At 42.9% G+C, this 19908-nt stretch overlaps 1 protein-coding gene, 1 long non-coding RNA gene and 1 other non-coding gene across 5 annotated transcripts in view; 1 reads left to right on the top strand and 2 right to left on the bottom strand.

The window, feature by feature from the left end:
* Positions 1-3701, bottom strand: part of LOC133053746 (uncharacterized) — a 62442-nt gene extending 58741 nt beyond the window's left edge. Inside the window, exons 1-2 of the long non-coding RNA XR_009692311.1 lie at positions 3572-3701; positions 2758-2900 (exon numbers count right to left, since the gene is read on the bottom strand). This is a non-coding gene — a long non-coding RNA (uncharacterized LOC133053746). The remainder of the gene's footprint in view (positions 1-2757; positions 2901-3571) is intronic.
* LOC133055301 (U6 spliceosomal RNA) lies at positions 2202-2305 on the bottom strand. The gene has a single exon (XR_009692599.1). It is a non-coding gene; the product is annotated as a U6 spliceosomal RNA (small nuclear RNA).
* Positions 3702-3789: 88 nt separating the features above from the next.
* On the top strand, positions 3790-19588 carry C4H16orf46 (chromosome 4 C16orf46 homolog). Of its 3 annotated transcripts, XM_061138095.1 has the most exons (4): positions 3790-3986; positions 10068-10315; positions 11529-12491; positions 19010-19588. In XM_061138095.1, the coding sequence occupies exons 2-4, from the start codon at positions 10106-10108 to the stop codon at positions 19031-19033; spliced, it is 1197 nt and encodes a 398-aa protein (XP_060994078.1). In that variant the 5' UTR covers positions 3790-3986; positions 10068-10105; the 3' UTR covers positions 19034-19588. The 3 variants fall into 3 exon arrangements, with proteins under 3 accessions (XP_060994078.1, XP_060994070.1, XP_060994072.1); XM_061138087.1 differs by lacking the exon at positions 19010-19588 and having other exon boundaries at positions 11529-16869; XM_061138089.1 differs by lacking the exons at positions 3790-3986; positions 19010-19588 and adding an exon at positions 4133-4192 and having other exon boundaries at positions 11529-16869.
* The last annotated feature ends 320 nt before the right edge of the window (positions 19589-19908 follow it).

The raw sequence follows: 19908 nt of genomic DNA, 5'->3' as shown, positions 1-19908 counted from the left end.
TCTCACTATGCAATGAAAGTTAGGCACTTTCATTGCTGGGGCCCAGGTTCAATCCCTGGTTGGGGAACTAAGACCACACAAGATGTGTGACATAGCCAAATATATATATATTTAAATGGGAATCTAGTCAACGCTATGGTTTTTCCAGTAGTCATGTATGGATGTAAGACTTGGACCATAAAGAAAGCTGAGTGCCGAAGAACTGTGATGTTGGAGAAGATTCTTGAGAGAGTCCCTTGGACTGCAAGGAGATCAAACCAGTCAATCCTAAAGGAAATCAGTCCTGAATATTCACTGGAAGGACTGATGCTGAAGCTCTAACACTTTAGACACATGATGCGAAGAACTGACTCACTGGAAAAAACCCTGATGCTGGGAAAGATTGAAGGCAGGAGGAGAAGGGGGCAACAGAGGATGAGATGGTTGGATGGCATCACTGACTCAAAGGACATGAGTTTGAGCAAGCTCCAAGAGTTGGTGATGGACAGGGAAGCCTGGTGTGCTGCAGTGCATGGGGTTGAAAGAGTTGGGACACAGCTGAATGACTGAACTGAATTGGGAGTCTGATGGGGGAAGGGGATCGGATCAAAGAACAACTATCACAACTTGCTCTTTCACAGTTTAGAATATAGAGCCAATTCAATCCTCTTCTCTGTTACAGTGCTGCTGAAAATAATAGGTGTTGAATGGCCCTTCAAATGGACTAAATCAACAAAGAATTCAGTTTCTCAGACCTCATTCCTTTGAATCATTTTGGTCTTAATAGAGAAGCTTAATACATGTTTTGAATAATGCTCTCTAAATAAAACTCAAGAAATGGAACAGGAAACCCTGAGGGTTAAATTTCTTTTTTTTCATTTCCCTGAAGTTGATAGCCTTAAGTTTTAATAAAGAAACCACTAGAGGGCTCTCTATAAGCATGCTAGTGTGAAAATGACGCTGGTACTTCAGATCACCGCAGCATAATCAACTTCTGAATTTTTCTGAATTTCTGCAGCTTTTGGGCTGCTAAAATGTCAAGGTACCACCCACTTTCAGTTTTTAAAAATATGCTAAGTATATAACTGCCTTATTACTCAACAGTCACTGTATTATTTCAGAGCTAATCATACATCTGTATTTGTGGTGAACTTTTTTCTTACCATAAACATGGTTTTACTATTGACTACTTCCTCCACCCCTTTTAAGTGGACTTTTTTTTTAGGGTAGATTTAGGTTCAAAACTGAGCAGAAAGTTTCTGTACACCTCCTGCCACCATTTTGGTGTTTTTTAAAACACCCCTTTGCCAACTCTGAGATCTTATTCTACAAGAACTTTTGTATCTTGATTACATTTCTACTTCGGTATTTTATAAACATGACTAGCTAAACACACTTGTCCATTTATGTTTCTGCTCAGTCATGCTATCAAACTTCTACCTGCTAAGCCTCAGTGGTGATTACAAGCCCCTTTAAAAGGGGTATAAAGGCACAATTAGTGTGAAGCACATCAGTTGCCACATCTTCCAACTTCCACATGTACTTAGGGCAACGTGTTTTCAGTCAAGACGTTTAATTAACATTTAATAAATCTTAGTTAAGACATTTGGTATACTTCCCAGAAACTGAGAATGTAGCTTTAATGACTGGGGTAACAAATCCTGCTAGTCAGGTGGTTTCAAATTTTCTGTTTTCAACAGAACTGAAGGAGGTCCTTCCTAACCAAACTGTCCACTGAAGTTAAGAGACACTGCAATGACAAAATCCCTTTCATGTGTGTCTTCCTATGAACAAGTTATTTCACTCAGCTTACATCTATGAGGAAAAATGAATAAAATTGAGACTGAATCTCTTATTCTGGTAATGTGTAATATTTGCCCATAGATAACATGAATTGATGAGAGAGGAGGAACAGCCCCATATCTCATTCTGTACACTTTCAGTAACATTATTTTGTTTACTATTTGTAAACACAAGGAATACATTCCTATTATTTGCTGAGTGAGTAGAAATAAAGGTGATTATATATCTGAAAACAAATTTAGTTGTTTTAGCTTTACAGTCTTACAAAAATTTTTTAAATTTCATTTTCAAATTGTGTTGTTAGGATGAAATTATGTGGATAAAATAAAAATAGTTATGAATTTAAGGGGAAAAATCAAAAGAAAATTTTATATTTTTCTTCCACTTTATATAGTTTTTTTCCTTTACAATTTTTTAAATAAAAAACAGGATGCTTCACAGATTTGCATGTCATCCTTGCACAGGGACCACACTAATGTCTGTATTATTCCAATTTTAGTATATGTGCTGCCAAAGCGAGCACAAAATTTTCCATTTTTTTTTCATGTATTTTGATCATCTGGATGTTACAGCCTTTAACATTTATGATTGGGAACTTCTGATGTCCCAGTGGTTATCATTCTGGGCTTTCACTGCAAGGGTCCACGTTCAATCCCTGGTTTAGAGAAGTGATATTCCATGTGGGTCAGTCACATAAAAAAAATATAATTGAAAATTTTATGTTTTAACAAAAAATGTGGAATGAAGCATGCAGTTTCACACAATTCTTAGAAGTATGCAGAAATACCACTAATTAAAGGTTATGAAACACAAAAGATCCAAAAGTGTATTTTTAGGTAAAGAATACCCTAATAAGTAGTCATATTCTAGAAAAGTACGTTGTTCTAAGGTCTTAGAATGTCATATTTATGTCATAAAAATGGTCTTTCCATAGAATTGATAGGCTTTGTAATTAATATAGTGTATGTCAATCACCTTGGACTCTTGAGACCCCATGGGCTGTAGCTTGCCAGGCTCCTCTGTCCATGGAATTTTTCTAGGCAAGAATACTGGAGTCAGTTGCCATTTCCTTCTCAAGGGGATCTTCCAAACCCAGGGATCGAACAGGGTCTCCTGCACTGAAGACAGAATCTTTACCATCTTAGTCACCAGGGTAGCCCAAACAGCTTTTAATCACAGTGGTATAAAAGGCTTATATTTCTCAAGCAGTAATATTTACACTTCTAAAAGCAGAAAGGCTTTGGGACCAGAACTGAGTTGCGTTCCACCATGAATGCCTGATTTCGGGCAGTTTCCCATTCCAGGCTGCACCTTGGGATGCTCGGAAGTACCAGCACCAAAAGTGGGAAGGGAGGAGACGGGGACCCTTCACGGTCTTCAACGAGTTCCTCAGCTGATTTAACGGCGTGGGGCTATTTTTGACATCTGTAGAAAACATGCCAACGCCCACTTCACAGGCTGCGCTGCTACAAGACTTGGGTGCAAACTAGTCCCGCCCAGTCAAATAAGTGGCTTAAACGCCTACTGTGAAGTTTCCGGCCTGTACTGCCCCGGCACAGTCCTTATGTGGCGAAGGGCAATCTGGGGACTGTTGGCAAAGTCTGGGGACAATTTCGTTCATCTGGTACCTTGTGGGTAGAGACCAGGGATACTACCATTCACCCGTCATCACAGAACCAACCGCGCCACGGGCAACGGTGCTGAGGGCTAGGCCCTGGCTCTCTGAGGGAAAGCTGAGCCCTCGCTTTCTAACTCTAAGGCCTGACGGGCGCCTAAGGGGACACGGTACCTGGCCACGTGACCTCCCGCACGCTCACGGGCTGTGAGCTCCTCACTCGCCGGTGGAAGGTTCGTGGCCGCGCACAGCCTGTCGGGAGCACGCGGCAACCACGGTCAGTCAGAGCCGCTTCCCGCGCTGAGCTTTGTTGCGCTGGGCGAATATACGTCACTTCCGCCGCGAATCCCCTCCCCCCGGGACCGCCTATCGCCCCGCCCTCAGCGCGTCTGTAACGCAGGGCAACCGCCCCTGTAGCCCGCCGGCGGGGGCTAAGCTGCCCGGGGCCTTCCACCCCGCTGGCCCCTCAGGAGGGTGTGAGCGGCCGGGCCGCTTTCCGCCTCCGGGTCGAGGCCCCAGACTACTCCACCGGCGGCAGAGCGAGACGCCTTGCCCAGTTGGGAAGGGAGCTGCCTTCTGAGGCGCGGAGGTAAAAGGGAGAGGCGAAGCTGGGCCTGAAGGAGAGTGGGCAGGGTCTGGGGAGGGGGTGCGGAGGGGGTGGGGCAGTGGGAGGAGCCGCTGAAAGGGCGGAGCCCTGTGAGGGAGCAGCCCTTGGAGGAAGGGGTGGGGCTGGTAGGGGGCGCTTCGCTGGATGGCGTAGCTATTGAAAGAAGGGGAGGCATCTTTTGTGGCCAGGTAGGATGCTGGAGGAAGGGGAGGGCCGAGAGGAGGAAGGAAAAAAGAAAGGTCTTGGAAGAAGGGTGGGGGGCCACGCTGTCAAGTGCCTGGACTTTTGGAAACAGGTGGCGAGAGTTGTGTGTTTGAAGACTTGACTTTTCCTATACATTGTATGCTGTGTGAAAGCTGGGAAGACTGGGGTTGCTTTACCATTTTACTACCCTTGCTAGGCAGAAGGAGAAGCGGGTGGCAGAGGTCAAATAGCAACAACAGCTCCATGGACAAGAAAAGACCCCTGATGCTGGGAAAGATTGAAGGCAGGAGGAGAAGGGGTGACAGAGGATGAGATGGTTGAATGGCATCACCTACTCAATGGACATGAGTTTGAGTAAACCACGGAAGTTGGTGATGGACAGGGAGGCCTGGAGTACTGCAGTCTATGGGGGGGTCACCAAGAGTCGACAGGACTTAGCAACTGAACAACCACCCCCAGTGCTAGGCATCTCATGGGCACTTAATGAGTAATGAATGTGACTGGAAAAAGCAGAAGAGTTGGAGACTGGGATTGGAGTGAAATGTTCTGATAGGGAGGGATGGTTGTAGAAACTGCGCTCCTAGGAATCATTCTATGAATAATCAAAGCTTCTATGCTCTGTGGGCATGTTAAGAAGCATAAAGCACAGATAATTAACATGGTGGTTTAGTCACTAAGTTGTGTCGGACTCTTGCGACCCCATGGACTGTAGCCTGCCAGGCTCCTCTGTCCATGGGATTCTCCAGGTGAGAATATGGAGTGGGTTGCCATTTCCTTCTCCAGGGGATCTTTCCGACCCAGGAATCCAACCCAGGTCTCCTGCATTGGAGGCAAATTCTTTACCGACTGAGCTATGAGGTATAGGAATTGAGGGTAGCCATTCATAGTCTGATTATATGGATAAGTGATAGCAAAAATGTGGCAAAGATAATGGCGAAAAGAAAGAGTGTCAGCGTTCTTCAAAGTCACTAAGATGTCTCAAATTCCTCTCATGCTTTTAATCTCTGACTTCTGCTGCTGCTGCTCCTGCTGCTAGCCAGAGAAAACTCTGCTTTTAAAGGGCACATATCATTAGATTTCCTGAAGGAGGGCATGGCAACCCACTCCAGTATCCTTGCCTGGGGAATCCCCACGGACAGAAGAGCCTGGTGGGCTACAGTCCATGGAGTCGCAGAGTCGGACATGACTGAGTGACTAAGCACAGCACATCATTAGATTAGGCCCATCCCAGTAAACCAAGATTGTTTCCCTGTCATCAGGTCAACTGATTGGTACCCATAATTACATCTGTAAAATCCCTTTTGCCGTGTAACATAACTTATTCATGGAATAGTCCCAGGGATTAGGATGGGAAACCTTGTGGAGGGAGGATTTGCAGAATTTAATTTAGTACGTTATCTTTTAGTAATATTGTAGAAAAATTACTGCAGAAGTTTTTGTTTTTTTCTTTTACCCAGTTTCAATGAACATAAATTATACACTATTAAGCCTACATTTAATGAGAATTTTGTCTTTGAATTGACTCAAGTATACTCTTAGTCTTTTGAAGAATGATCCTTGGGACTTACCTGGTGTTGCAGTGAATAAGAATCCACCTGCCAATACAAGAGACAGGGGTTTGATCCCTGGTCCAGGGAGATTCCACAAGCCGCAGAGCAACTAAGCCCAAGTACCACAATTCCTGAGCCTGAGCTCTAAAGCCTGCAAACCACAACTGCTGAGCCCTTGTGCTGCAGTTTCTGAAGCCCATGTGCCCAAGTGTGTGTATTACTGTTGTTGTTTAGGTGCTAAGTTGTGTCTGACTCTTTTGCCAACTGTGATGGCAAAATATGATGGCAAAGGTGGGGAATCACTGGCTTTTAGAAGTGACTCATATGATTTCAGTCCCGTTATTAGCCAAAATAAGTCACAAGGCACTGCTTAACTTCAAGAAGAAATGTAGATAATACTTCTCTATAGATTTTGGTGACCCGTAGTAGCATTTTGGTACCACACTGATCTGGCATCATCAGAGGTGATGTACAAAGCAAATGACCTTTACGTATATTATAAATGTCACTACCTAAAATAAGAACATTTGTGGTCTTTGAAAATAGAGTCCAGGGACTCTGGGAATGGAAAAGTCCTAGATTTGGGGACGGAGGAAGAGATGGTTGGATGGTATCACTGACTCAATGGACATGAGTTTGAGCAGACTCCAGGAGATAGTGGAGGATGGAGAAGCCTGGCGTGCTGCAGTTCATGGGGTCGCAAACAGTCAGACACGACTTAGCAACTGAAGATAGAACTAAAACTTTATAATTATTTTCTTAAAACTGTTTTCAATTTTCTAGATTCAGAAACATTTATGAAGATACAAAATACAAGGTCCAAGAATAGATAGACAATCTCAAAGAAGTTGGATGAGTAACTGTTGGATATCAAGATATGAATCTGGAGCAGGATTTATTATAGATATTAACAAGCTGGTTTTAAAATTTATTAGGAAATGTAAAAGGAACTATAATAGGTAAAACAATTATGAAAATGAAGAATAAAATGGAGAAATCACATTACCCAGTTTTAAAAATTACTATATAGGAATCATTATGATATTGGTGAATGAAGAGACACAGGTCAATGGGCCAGAATAGGGTGTTCTAAGATATACCCAAATAAACATCAGTTCAGTCACTCAGTCATGTCTGACTCTTTGCGACCCCATGGGCTGCAGCATGCCAGGCTTTCCCTGTCCATGATCAACTCCTGGAGTTCACCCAAACTCATATACATTGAGTAGGTGATGCCATCCAACCATCTCATCCTCTGTCGTCCCCTTCTCCTCCTGCCTTCAATCTTTCCCAGGATCAGGGTCTTTTCAAATGAGTCAGCTCTTCACATCAGGTGGCCAAAGTATTGGAGTTTCAACTTCAACAACAGTCCTTCCGATGAACACTCAGGACTGATCTCCTTTAGGATGGACTGGTTGGATCTCCTTGCAGTCCAAGGGACTTTCAAGAATCTTCTCCAACACCACAGTTAAAAAGCATTAATTCTTCGGCACTCAGCTTCCTTTATAGTCCAACTCTCACATCCATACATGACTACTGGAGAAACCATTGCCTTGACTAGACGGGTCTTTGTTGGCCAAGCAATGTGTCTGCTTTTTAATATGCTGTCTAGGTTGGTTATAACTTTCCTTCCAAGGAGTAAGCGTCTTTTAATTTCATGGCTGCAGTCACCCTCTGCAGTGATTTTGGAGCCCCGAAAAATAAAGTCAGCCACTGTTTCCACTGTTACCCCATCTATTTGCCATGAAGTGATGGGACCAGATGCCATGATCTTAGTTTTCTGAATGTTGAGCTTTAAGCCAACTTTTTCACTCTCCTCTTTCACTTTCATCAAGAGGCTCTTTAGTTCTTCACTTTCTGCCATAAGGGTGGTGTCATCTGCATATTAGGCAAAGTGTTCTTAGACGTGACACCAAAAACATAATCCATTAAAAACAAAACTAAACCAAAATTTGATAAAACTGGTCCTCATTTTAACTTTTATATAACATATCTGTGAGCGTAGCAACAGAAGGTGATATCCTTTCGCTAGACTGCTGTAATATTGGTGTGTCTTTGCCACTGACCAGTGGTAATGAAGTCTTTGTTCCTTTCAGGAGCAGGGCAGTTCGTATTCTAAGTTACAGATTGGTTAGGATGTCAAAGCTCCATTGAGTTTGCCAGATGTCTAACAAAGAGGCATTTGGTAGTCTCTGTACTTCTCAGTTCATTAACAAATGACATCATCACAACGTGGGGTCAGAGATCCTAAAGGTAATGTCTGTGTTTTTTCTTTTCCTCCTGCATTTCCAACACCTTCTTTTGTATTCAGTAATTTCAATGAGAAGGCCTTAAGTCCTTTTATTTAGAGTAATTGACCAGTTATTTATGGAGTGTCTCCAAATCTTCCCCTGTGGTTCAGCTGGTAAAGAATCTGCCTGCAATGTGGGAGACCTGGGTTCAATCACTGGGTTGGGAAGATCCCTTGGAGAAGAGAAAGGCTACCCACTCCAGTATTCTGACCCAGAGAATTCCAGGGGAATGGAATTGTGACCCATGGGGTCACAAAGAGTCGGACACAACTAGGCGACTTTCACTTTCACTTTTCCAAATCATTTTTGTAAACTATATTCTCCAATTTTTGTCTGATTTTTTCCCCTGCCTTTTGGTACATCTCTTCTCTTTAAGTCCCTGTTCAAGGTCTTCACCCCAGTTAAAATTATCCAAACCGTGTAATCTGTTCTTTGATACATTTATTCAGTTTGCTTAAGATCAAAATTCATGCTTTGCTCACCTCCACTGTTATCCCATGTTTTATTTCTTAAACCATTCTGTTAACATGATGGCTTTAAAAAAAAACATTTTATTATGGAAAATTTCACAGTGACCCAAAAGTAGAGTGAATAGTGCAGTTAACCTCCATGTCCTCATACCCTTCTACAACAAACAGAGTTTGTGGCTTTTTAAATTTCCTCATTCTCTCTCTAACCACAACCAACCACCCCCACCTCCTTGCAGGATTATTTTGAAGCAAGTCATAATGGCTTATGTTCAATTGGTAAAATAATAAGCTAGTTTACAGGCTTTTTTTTTTTTTTTTTTGGCTGTGCCAGGTCTTAGTTACAGCATGCGGGATCCAATTCCCTGACCAGGGATTGAACCCAAGCTCCCTGCATTGGGAGTGCAGAGTCTTAACCACTGGACCACTGGGGAAGGCCCGTACTTACAGGGTTTTTGCTGATCATTTTCTTCCACCGCTGTTTAGTTTACATGCTGCTAGAAAAGATATTTTCTGTATCACACTGAATTTCCCGTAGGCTCTGTTTCTTAGACTCTCACTCATCTTTTTTTTTTTTTTTTAATTTTCATTCATCTTCTTTATTTCATTTCTAAATATTTTAAGTTCCTTTGGCCTTTTCATCTTGAAAAGCATCAGCTTTTCTTTGGGTTTATTCTTGTTTATCCAGACATCTACTTTTGGGGCTTGGACCTCAGTCAACATTTTCTTCTTTGTACATTTTTTGGCTCTAGCCACTTCAATAGTGTATGTCATAGAATTTAATATCTTCTGGCATACATGTGTGTGCCTTCCTGCTTTGTACTCCAAATCCAATTTTCTAGTTGCATCTGCAAATGCATTTTCCCATGGGAGCATTTTCACTGTGATCGTTGTGTTTCCTTGATGTGATTTTCTTGGAAACATATGGATTTTGATGTATGTTTTATACCAGTGACTCTTAAACCAAATCAGATTGTAAAGCTCTGTGGAAGTCAAGAAGTGGAAGAACATGAGCTCTGATTTACTTCAAATCTATAAACAAGGCATAAGTTTACCATCAGAAAATCAGTATTATACCACTGCAGATTTTTGCATTCCAGATAGAAGGAAAACTGCATGTAATTGGTAAGAAATCACATAGCCACCCTTTTAGTTGACCTTTGATTGCTTTTTGCATATTTTTGCTTTTTCATCTCTTACATGAGTTTGGAAGATAAGAATAGACAATGAATGTTTTTTCTTTTAAATAAATCCAGGTGTTTTATTTGTTTTTTGCCACACTATTCATCATGCGGGATCTTAGTTCCCTGATCACGGATAGAACCCATACCCCCTGCAGTGAAAGCTCCAGGAAAGTCCTAAATCCATAAGTCTTTGAAATTAGCCTTATATTTTATAATGTCAATAGTTGGCAATGGATGGTTTCGTAATATTTCTTCTGTCTATTCCTGAACATGTCTTGACAATGTTTCACCTGAGTTACTGAATTGGTTTTTTAGAAGAAACAAAGCAGTATTAAAAGCTAAGTTCTATTTGCATTTTAAACCACAGGAAGAAGATGTTAAAGATTTTAAGCAACCATCACAGTAATGGATTTCAGTCACAAAAATGAGACTGAATTAGAAAATAGTGAAAATTATGAAATTCAAAGCACAGAAGAAACTGAATTAATCTATACTTGTCCAGATGAAAGAAGTGAAAAGAATCATGTTTGTTGTCTTCTCAGTGTCAGTGACGTTACACTTGAACAGGATAAAAAATCCAAAGAGTTTGTCATTGGAACTGGATGGGAAGAAGCGGTGAGTATTTTCTTGAGTTAGGTCTTGTGCATGTCAAGGTTTTGACACAAGCCTTTTACTATTTTCAGAAATAGTTACTGTTGCCAAAAAAAAAAAAAAAAAAATGTGTAAGCAATGAAACAGAAACTTCTGAAACAGATAGAATATTAATGATGATAATAGCAGTGCCTTTTGAGTATTTATGACCATTCTGTCTGGGCAAGCACAGTACTAAATGCTTCACATACATCAATTCATTCACCCTCTCAGGTGTTATGAATAGCCTCACTTTTTGGAAAAGGAAACCAAAGCACCAAAAATGAAATGTGTCAAAATCTCCCAGGCGGTGGTCAAGGCAGGAGCTTGAACCGAGCTTTTCTGGACTCCAGAACCCAGTTCCCTTAACTCAAGCTACCTAACTTAACTCCTGCTACTTAACTCCCCAGGAGACCAGAGATTTCTATCCTGGTGGTTCTACACAGAACCCGGTGGTTTGTTCTTAAACTATTCTTAGAATCAATAATGAAATATAGTTCTAAATTTAGAACTGTAAGGGAATTGGTCTGATTGCTTGGCACAGCTAGGGCGGGGAGGGGAGAGGGTTGTTTCTGGATATACTGGGGTTGAGGCCAGGGTGCTGCTCCACATCGTAGAATGCCCGGAGTGGCTCCCACCACAGGAGATGCTCCAGCCCTGTCTCAGTTCGGGCTGCTATAAGAGAATACCATAAGCTGGGCAGCTTCAGCAGCAGACATTTATTTCTTACAGTTTGGGAGGAAAGTTAGAGATCTGGGTGCCAACATGGTCGGGTTCTTGGTGGGAGCCATATTCTTGGTTATATCCTCACACAGCCTTCCTTGGCGCAGGCAAGCGCAGAGAGCCTGCAGTGCAAGAAAGCCTGGCAGGCAGGACAAGTATGGTTTTGATTTTATTTTAATAGTTCTGAATTTATCTTAATACACATCTAAAAAGTATATATAGTCAGCACGTCAGTGTGCTGATAGATACTATCGCTTAGTATTTTAGTGTTTAAAAATACTATTAAAAAATAAAAAAATAAAAATACTATTACAAATACTGTGGCATAGTAGGAGGCTAAACTAAGCATGAAAAGTTAAAACTAAAATAAATTAAGTCAGTCTGAAGAAAAATATTGATTCAAATAGAGTCAAAATGGGGATGTGGCCACAGTGGGGGCAGCTAGGCTGAGAGTAACACACTGCTTTATCTGCAGGTCCGAGGCTGGGGACAGATTTCTCCAACTGCCTGCATCTGGCCCAGGAAGAAGCTTAAGAAGGCGAGGGTGGGAGAAAGTGCCAGCAGCTGCTTACTCTGTGTCAATCTCTCCCATGGGAGCCTGGAGGCCAGGCTTCAGTCGGAGGCAGGGAAGTTGGAGTCTGGGGCTTCAGCTCCAGCTCCGGCGGCTGAGGCAGGCCTGGAGAAGGATGGAGGCAGCCTCTCCCAGACCCCGGGAACCCCCCCAGGCCCCACTGTGGCCTCTAGGGAAGTTAATAAGATCTGCTTTCCCACCTACAGTCAGGGAGAGAAGAAAAGTCTGCAAATAAAAGAATTTATTTGGTGCCTGGAAGACTGGGCCACCCCGGAGACTGTTAGGGGCAAGGACCCCAGAAGGCCCTGGAGAGGCACTGACAGAATTCTCGCCACCTCAGACTCCCTGACTTCCAAAGCCCTTTTAGTCCTCCCTCCCTTAAAGTCTTCACCTGCAAATGGCTTGGATGTTCTGGGTAAGAAGACTAAGAACTTTTTCTTGCGGCCAGAAGAGAAGGGGCTAAGTGTGGAAAAGGATGAGTATGTGACTTACGCCTCTGGAGTGAAAGCAGTTGACGGGGCAGGCGAAAAGCAGCCCACTGAGCTGGCCAGGCACCACAAAGTCAAGGAAACGCAGCCTTTCCTCCGCCTGGCGGCCCGGACGCCCCTGCTGGCTGAGCCTGAGCCCTGCTGCCTGCACTGGTCCCTCCTGCCTGAGAAAAACCTGGTGTGCCCTCCCTGCTATCTTGCCACCTTCCAGCTTTTGCAGAAACAAGGAGCAAGGAACTACAAAGCCAGACTCAAAGCCAGGGAGCCCAGACCTCCCACGAAAACCCCAAAGCGCGTCCTCACAGAGACCAAGCAGGAAAACAAGCCCCAAATGTTGGAGACCAAAGTGTTCTCAAGACCTCTCTTGCCGTCCCTCACAGTGAGCAGAGTTGTTATTCCCATTTCCACTCACAGACTCCTTTGAGCTGCTACAATATAATCCCCTGGGAATAAGCAGCGTCTGAACATGGTTCATCTTCTCTCCCCTGTCTCCCTCCTGCCCCACCCCAGGCTCTTTCTCTTTCTCCTTTTCCTTCTCTTCATCTCGCACACTCTTCTTTCCCTCTCTCCCCTGGTCCTTTTTTGGTAGTAGATCGGGGACAGCTGAACCTCGTAGTATGGATTTTGATGTACTCTCAAAACCTCCACATTTTTGTGTTACCTGCTTCTGTTGCTTAGCCATTTACAAAACGCACACTGGTAGTGCCAGTCTCAGCCTTAGCCTGGCTTATCTGTGCCCTGGGAGACAAGTGGACGGTGGGGAAGCTGGAGGGCCTCCCTCCAGGGTTGCCCCCAGGTCAGCCCCCGAGCCAGCTGGCAGGGGCTCTTTCTGCCCCCTCAACCCCAGTGCTTCAAGCCAGGCATCCTGGGCTTGTTGAGACCAAATTCTTTCCTGCTCTTTGAACCTGGCAGATGGTCTATTGGTTGCTACATTTTCTCTTGCAACAGAGATCTGCTTTAATTGAAACAGCGTTGTAAGAGAAAATTCCAGCCTCTGTCCAGGTGAATTTCATATGTCCAGGGTGGCATATCCTTATATTGATATTAGATGGATGGATGTGCCATATCCATTGTATCTTATGTGTCCCAGATTTCATATACTTAGAGCCTCATACTAGTTTCTGTGTCTGGAAGGTTTTGGCTACCTTTATACAAAATTCATCATTAGAGGCAGATTGAGAATAATTATTATTTTTTAAATGTCACTGTGAAAAAAAAGAGTCACTGTGATTATTGTTGGCACACATGCTTCTTCCAGTCTTACATCTACTGTCTGGGAACTCGACAGCCCCAGACAGAGTTATGGAATGGAGGTGTGACTCTCTTCCTTCTTCCATCTTTCCTCCCCGCTTATTTTACCCCAGTGCACACTTCCTGAAGTTGTGTATAAATTAAATGTTTGTAGATAAGTTATATTTTAAATGTGAAGTGACAATGCTATGCAGAGAGATGCTCTGAAGAACCATTTTGTAATGTGAATAACCATTTAGCTGCTCTGTAATTACATAGTTAGCATTTGCTTAAAGTAGATCATACTTGAACTGTAGGCTTTCCATCTCCTAAGTGATGGGCAGACAGAATATATGGCTATTTGTAAACATCTGCTTTCCATAACTGGTCTTTGTAATGTCTTGTCTGTTTTAAGTTTAGGAGTTTTGTTGGTTTGTCTTTACAAAACACCAGAAATGCAGGAATGATTACAGTACAATCGTCATTTAAAGGTGTATTTTGCCTTTTGAGGTTGGACACTTTACAGACTAGAAGCAGTTTTCAGGTTCTACTCACCCTTTCTGTCTGAAGGAAGAAACCATCTGAATTCATCCCCAAGAAGAGGTCCCAATTTCCCTCTGTGTCTGCACCCTGGGGGTGTTGGACCCAGTACTGCTTGAGCACTGTCCAGCTCTGGCAACTGCCTACCTGAGTCAGTGGTTTTTTTCAAGTCCTCCTTTGTAGGCTGCAGATTAATGAATAAGCTCACTATGTATACACCTGTCAAAGTGTCTGCTTGTGAGGGAAAAGTATCTACCAGTATGAACGAGGGACAAAGCTCACCTGCTCAGCCCAGGGGTACTTACCCGGTGAGATCTTGCCACAGTTTGAACTGATGCAAGTTACAAGACAATGCAATTTTTTTTTTTTTTCCTTAAGAAAAACTCACTGTTGAGATAAGGGTTATACATTCTATACCTTTGGGGATAAACATATAATAATTTATTGAGATTTAGTTTGAACAAAGGAAGGACCCAAATTTAAAGGTTTGTTGTTCAGTCGCTTAGTCGTATCTGACTCTTTGCAACCCCATGTCAGTTTTAGTATCTTAAAAAATTTTTTTAATCAACTAGTTTTCTTTTTTTAATTATGAAAGCATCTCTTTCTTTAGGTAATTATTCAAATACCTGATAAAGTCCCTCTGGTATCTTATTTGTATTGGCCGAGGAAGTTTGGCTTGCTTTTCTGTGGACAAAGTCAGTCTAGGCCTTGTCCCAGTTTCTAGTCAGATTAAATCAGGACGTTCAAACTGGTCTTTGATATCCAAGTCTAGATAAAGGCTAAATGTTTACTGGAATGCAATAACAAAAATCTAGGTCAATAACAAAAATCCTTCCATTTTAAGGAGGCAGCATGTTATAATTCAGTGCCAATGACCCTCTTCCTACCTCCAGGTGATGACCTCAAATTAGGTATTTGTTCTTGTGTGTTGTTGTTAGTTGCTCAGTTGTGTCCAGCTTTCTGCCACCCCCTGAACTGTAGCCCGCCAGGCCCCTCTGGCCATGGAATTCTCCTGCGAGAATACTGGAGTGGATTGCCATTCCCTTCTCCAGGGGATCTTCCCGACCCAGGGCTCAATTCTCAAGCCGAACATAGAGGGCTCTGTGTTTCATCTTTTATTCTATTAGTTTGTATCATTAGTAAAACTTTCCGAACTCCTGTTTTTCTGGAGATTTAAAAAATCACTGAGTGGAAGTGTGGCTGCAGCCAACACAGGCTCCTCCTGCAGAGCCTCACCTCCTGGGGGAGGCCACGCCGAGTTCTGGGGGTGCTGCTGAGCAAGTGCAGGGCCGCAGGGACTGGACACCCGGGAGACTGTAGATCTGACAGCGCAAGGGGACGAGGGCGAGGGGAAGGTTAAGTCAGAAGAAGACCCAGCAGTGTTTGGACAAGTATGGCAAGCTTTGGCTGCTCGGGGAGACTTCCTCTCATTTTTAGCTTTATTCTTTTTAGTCTGGACTGGATCTAATTTGCTTTCAATCTCTCCCTCTCCCTAAGTGCCAGAGCCCCAGCCCATCTCTCTGCAGGCTCCCCCAGCTGGCCAAGCAGGCTGAGCTGCACAATTGGAGTCCTCACGCCTGGGACTTTCTGGGTGTCTGGGCTTGGGTCCGAGTGCAGCCTTGGTGCTGCAGTGCTGGGGCTCCTGAGAAGCCAGATGAGGAAGAGACAGGGGCTCCCGTGGCTGTGACTGAGGGCAGAGGAGGGAGTCTGCTGGTGCCACCGGCAACGCTCGCCCACCGTCTGCCAGGCTGACTGCGGCCCTGGAGCCAGGAGAGGTTCTGAGCTGTGCCCTTGATGCCCAGGCTAAACTCTGACCTGAGTGCCACTAACCCATCACATGACACAGTAAGTCCACTTGAATTGGCAAGGCACTATTCTAAGTGTTCAGAGCCTGCTCTGGGTATTGCCTCCTTTTATCCTGAGCAAATTCATGAGGCTCAGGGCTCATTTTCTCCCAAGAAGAAACCCATCAACGGAGAGTTTGGGTTCAGGAGTGCAGCTTGGGCATCTGAAGGTGCCGGCTTATCTGCAAGGAGAGGAAACAGCTGGAGTGCTGGGTGGAGTGAATCATGTAGGGCAAGGAAGGAGGACTTCGGAATGTCTTTCCTTCCTGTTAGATGGGACAATTCAGACACAGGATTGGTGAAGATGAGGAGGTAAGGTATGTAAAATGCTCATAGAGATTTGTGGTTTTCCAGGATGTCATGATCAGATCAAATACAAAGAGCTGGATCATTTCCCTTTAATGAATGCCTGGCTGTTCAAAATCATTTAGAAATCCTGTGGGCATGACCAGTTGTCACCTGGACTCTTTAAAAAGCTCACCTCCCTAACTTGTCAACTTGGGGGTCCTTGGTTGGGATGCCTGTCAATCAGTTCATGGGCCATCTTCATTGCCTGGCCCTTCTCCTCATCCTATTTTGCCTGAATTTCTACTGCACCAGTCTAAACATGATTGCTCTGCAGACTTACACATGTCTCTCAGACTGGTGTTGTGTCATCCTGAGGTGTTACGGCAAAAAATTTACTTTTCAAGTTTAATCTCACAGATCAAAACTATTATATATCTTCCTGAACACAGTCTTAAAGTAACTGCAGTGCAGTAACTAAAACTAGCACTATCATCCTTTTTCCTAGGAGCTGAAAACTAGACATTTTTAAATGGACTCTGTCCTATAAAATGAGGGGTTAGGGACTTTCCTGATGTTCCAGTGGTTAAGACCCTGTGCTTCCAATGCAGGAGATGCAGGTTCGATCCCTGGTCAGGGGGTAAAAATTGAGGGAATTAATACCTAAGGTACTTCCTGATTCTGTCATCTTAATGAAGTTAACTTGCCTGTAAACATTACTAGACACTCAAATTGTGAACAGTTCTTTCTGTTATAGATTTGTGATCAGATTGACTCTGGATGCTGGCTTTTGTAGTGTGAAATTAAAAGAAAATCTAAGTGAATTTCAATTTCTACATTTCAAAAGTTGCTTACAGTAGAAGTCCTAAACGATTGTTGTTTTTTTTTTTTTTTTTTTTTTTTTTTACATAAGACACAGGTGGCTCAGTGGTAAAGGACCCTCTTTAATGCAGGAGATGCAAGAGATGTGGGTTCGACCCCTGGGTAGATCCCCTGGAGGAGGAAATGGCAACCTACTCCAGTGTTCTTGCCTGGAAAATCCCATGGACAGAGGAGCCTACAGTCCATGGGGTTGCAAAGAGACATGACTGAGCAACTGAGCACCCACCAGAACTCAGCTTTTCTAATACATCCTTTCTAAACAGCATACACACTTTATTTTAGGCTGTGCAGGGTCTTCGTTGCTGGGTGCGGACTTTCTCTAGTTGCGGCAAGTAGGGGCTTCTCGTTGCTGTGGCTTCTCGTTGAGGAGCACGGGCTCTAGGGTGCGTGTGCTTCAGTAGTTGCTGCACACGGGCCCAGTAGTTGTGGTGCGTGGGCTTAGTTGCCCCGAGGCATCTGGGATCTTCCTGGGCCAGGGATCAAGCTGCAGTATGCACACTTCTTAAAGATTTCAATGGCCGCGCATCTTTGGAAAAGCATTGCATCCACAGCAGTGCTTAAAGTTCCACCTCACCGACTGACCCTATCTCTTGGGCAGGACTTTTCAACCTTGGCACTACTGGCATTAGGGATGGGTAACTCTTTGTGTGGGGTTGTTTTGTGCATAAAGGAAAACTGAGCAGCATCTCTGGCCTCTAAGCACTAGATGCCAATAGTCCCCTCCCAGTTGTGACAATCAAGAATGTCTTTAGACATTGCCAAATGCCACAAGGGCCCAGGTGAGAATTAATTAGGGAATTAATTATCTAGAATCCAATACCTGTTTGCAGCTTCTCTGAAAGCTTTGCTTCGAGAGTGAGCAGAAGCCTTGGCACAGAGGCAAAGGGAATGTGGGAGAAGCTCCGCCTGCCTCATCCTGGGCAGCGCAAGTGCTCTTGGTTTTGTCCTGGTCCCTCAGGGCCTCCTGGGGTCACCTGCCCTGTTTCCCTCCAGGCCTGCTTTTCTCTGGGACCACTTCTCTCAGAGTTAACAGTAGGGCTCATTTAGTCAGAGCCAGGGAGAGCTGTAGGCATTCCCTGATTCTCTTTAGGAGAATGTGCATTATTGTTTTGGCAAGGTTTTCAAGAAAATTCTAAGATGCTAAATTTAATGGCGTAATTCAGAATTCTCTACTTTTCAACCAGTACTCTCCTCACGCTCACTGTGCTAAATCGCTGCGAATACTGAGAGGCAGCCCAGTATGTATGACCCTCCTTAATAGCCACTGGAAAATCGATACTTTATATATGTGAAAATGGCTTTTTTCCTCCCATTTAGCTAAAACTACAAGCCTTGCTCCCCTATGTCTTATAATGAAACAGTTTCTCACTTACTTAAACTTGAGGAGTGCTAACTTGAAGACATAACATAAACTAGCCTTATTTCCAGCAACACAGGAAGGTTAGGACTAGTAACTGTAAAATGTGAAAGAACTGTTAGCAATTTCATTTCACATCTGCATGTGCTCTGAAGAGAAGTAGAAATCTAACTAATGAGATAAAAACCACTGGTCCCGATACTGTTCATGACTTTGCTCAGGCTCTGTTTTGTGGCCATTCACCAAATCCTCATGACGGATTTTTCTAATGTAATCCTAATGTAATCCCAGGAAAATGGAATGTTAGGGAGTTACCATTATAGTAGCTAATGAGAGAACTTGAAATCTGAAGACTTACTCTTTAGACACATAGGTCACAGAGAAACGGGATTTAAACAGTTCTAAAATATACCATACCAAAAGAAAAGGCGGAAAAAAAAATTATACCAGCCTACAACTCATTAAATCAGTACTATAGTCTCAAATATAGCTAAATAAAAACTATTACCACAAACTGAACTAAGACAATATAAACAGTTCCTAAAGCATCATTTGCCAAAGTTTGGATGGCTTCTTAAAAAGCAAACTATAAAATCTTAAGTTTTGAGAGCTCACTTTTTAAATAGGGAAGTCTTTGAGGAGCATTTTAAGGTTAGAAATCCTTTCATGATAAGTTAATTCAGATGCACTGACTTCTGCCAAATTTTTATTGCAGCACAAGCTCTACATTTTCTGAAGTCACTAAATTTCTCGTTACAGCACAGGAAAAAGAAGATAAAGTAGGAGAGGTATCAGTTTCAAATTCAGTGCTAAGCAGCAACATTTTTGAGATGCAATCATAAAACCAAATATTTCACCCAGGACAAGGAAAAAGCAGTGGATCACCAGAAAGCAGAGTAAAAAGCTGCAAGAAGATGTAAAAAACAAAAAGAAAAGCAAGAAAAGCAGTGAGAAGATGCCAAGCTTGGAACAAGGTCTTATTGACACATACTATGCTAATCTCACTTCTTTAGGCCAAAAAAAAGAAAAAAAAAGTCTTTGTTCACATAGGTAATATATACATCTTTGAGAATAACAAAGTCGCTATGGAGATAAATTTTTTAAAAAATATTTTTTTATTTTCTGAAATATTTGACTGTTTCAACGATAAACTAAAAGTTATAAATTTTGTTGTTTCTTCTTTGTAGTCTTTATGTCCTGTAATATTAACTTGCTAGATGGTAAAGGAACCGAGTTAATGGAAGGGCCTTGATAGTAAGTTTCTCCTGTGACAATCTTTGCTATTTCTGATTTTGTGGATTTAGAACAAAGTTACAAATGTGCTTATTATTTTATTAGTAAGGCAATATATAGATTTAGATTTTTTTCCCTTAAGTTGAAGGAAATGAATGAATACTGGCACTCTTCCCATTTATTATAGACAATACTCTTATTCCCTCATTTGCCCCTTTCAAACATATTTTATTTTTAAAGCTCACTTATTCTTTCTGGCAGCACTGGGTTCCCTTTACCACACGTGGGCTTCTCACTGCCGTGGCTCCCCTGTTGTGGAGCACAGGCTCAGTAATTGTGGCACACAGGCTTAGCCGTGTGGCATGTGTAATCTTCCTGGACCAGGGATTGAACCTGTGTCCCTGGCATTGTCAGGGGGATTCTTA

Source organism: Dama dama, chromosome 4 (assembly GCF_033118175.1).
Source record: "Dama dama isolate Ldn47 chromosome 4, ASM3311817v1, whole genome shotgun sequence".
Taxonomy (NCBI): domain Eukaryota; kingdom Metazoa; phylum Chordata; class Mammalia; order Artiodactyla; family Cervidae; genus Dama; species Dama dama.
This window is presented reverse-complemented; position numbering and strand designations above follow the sequence as displayed.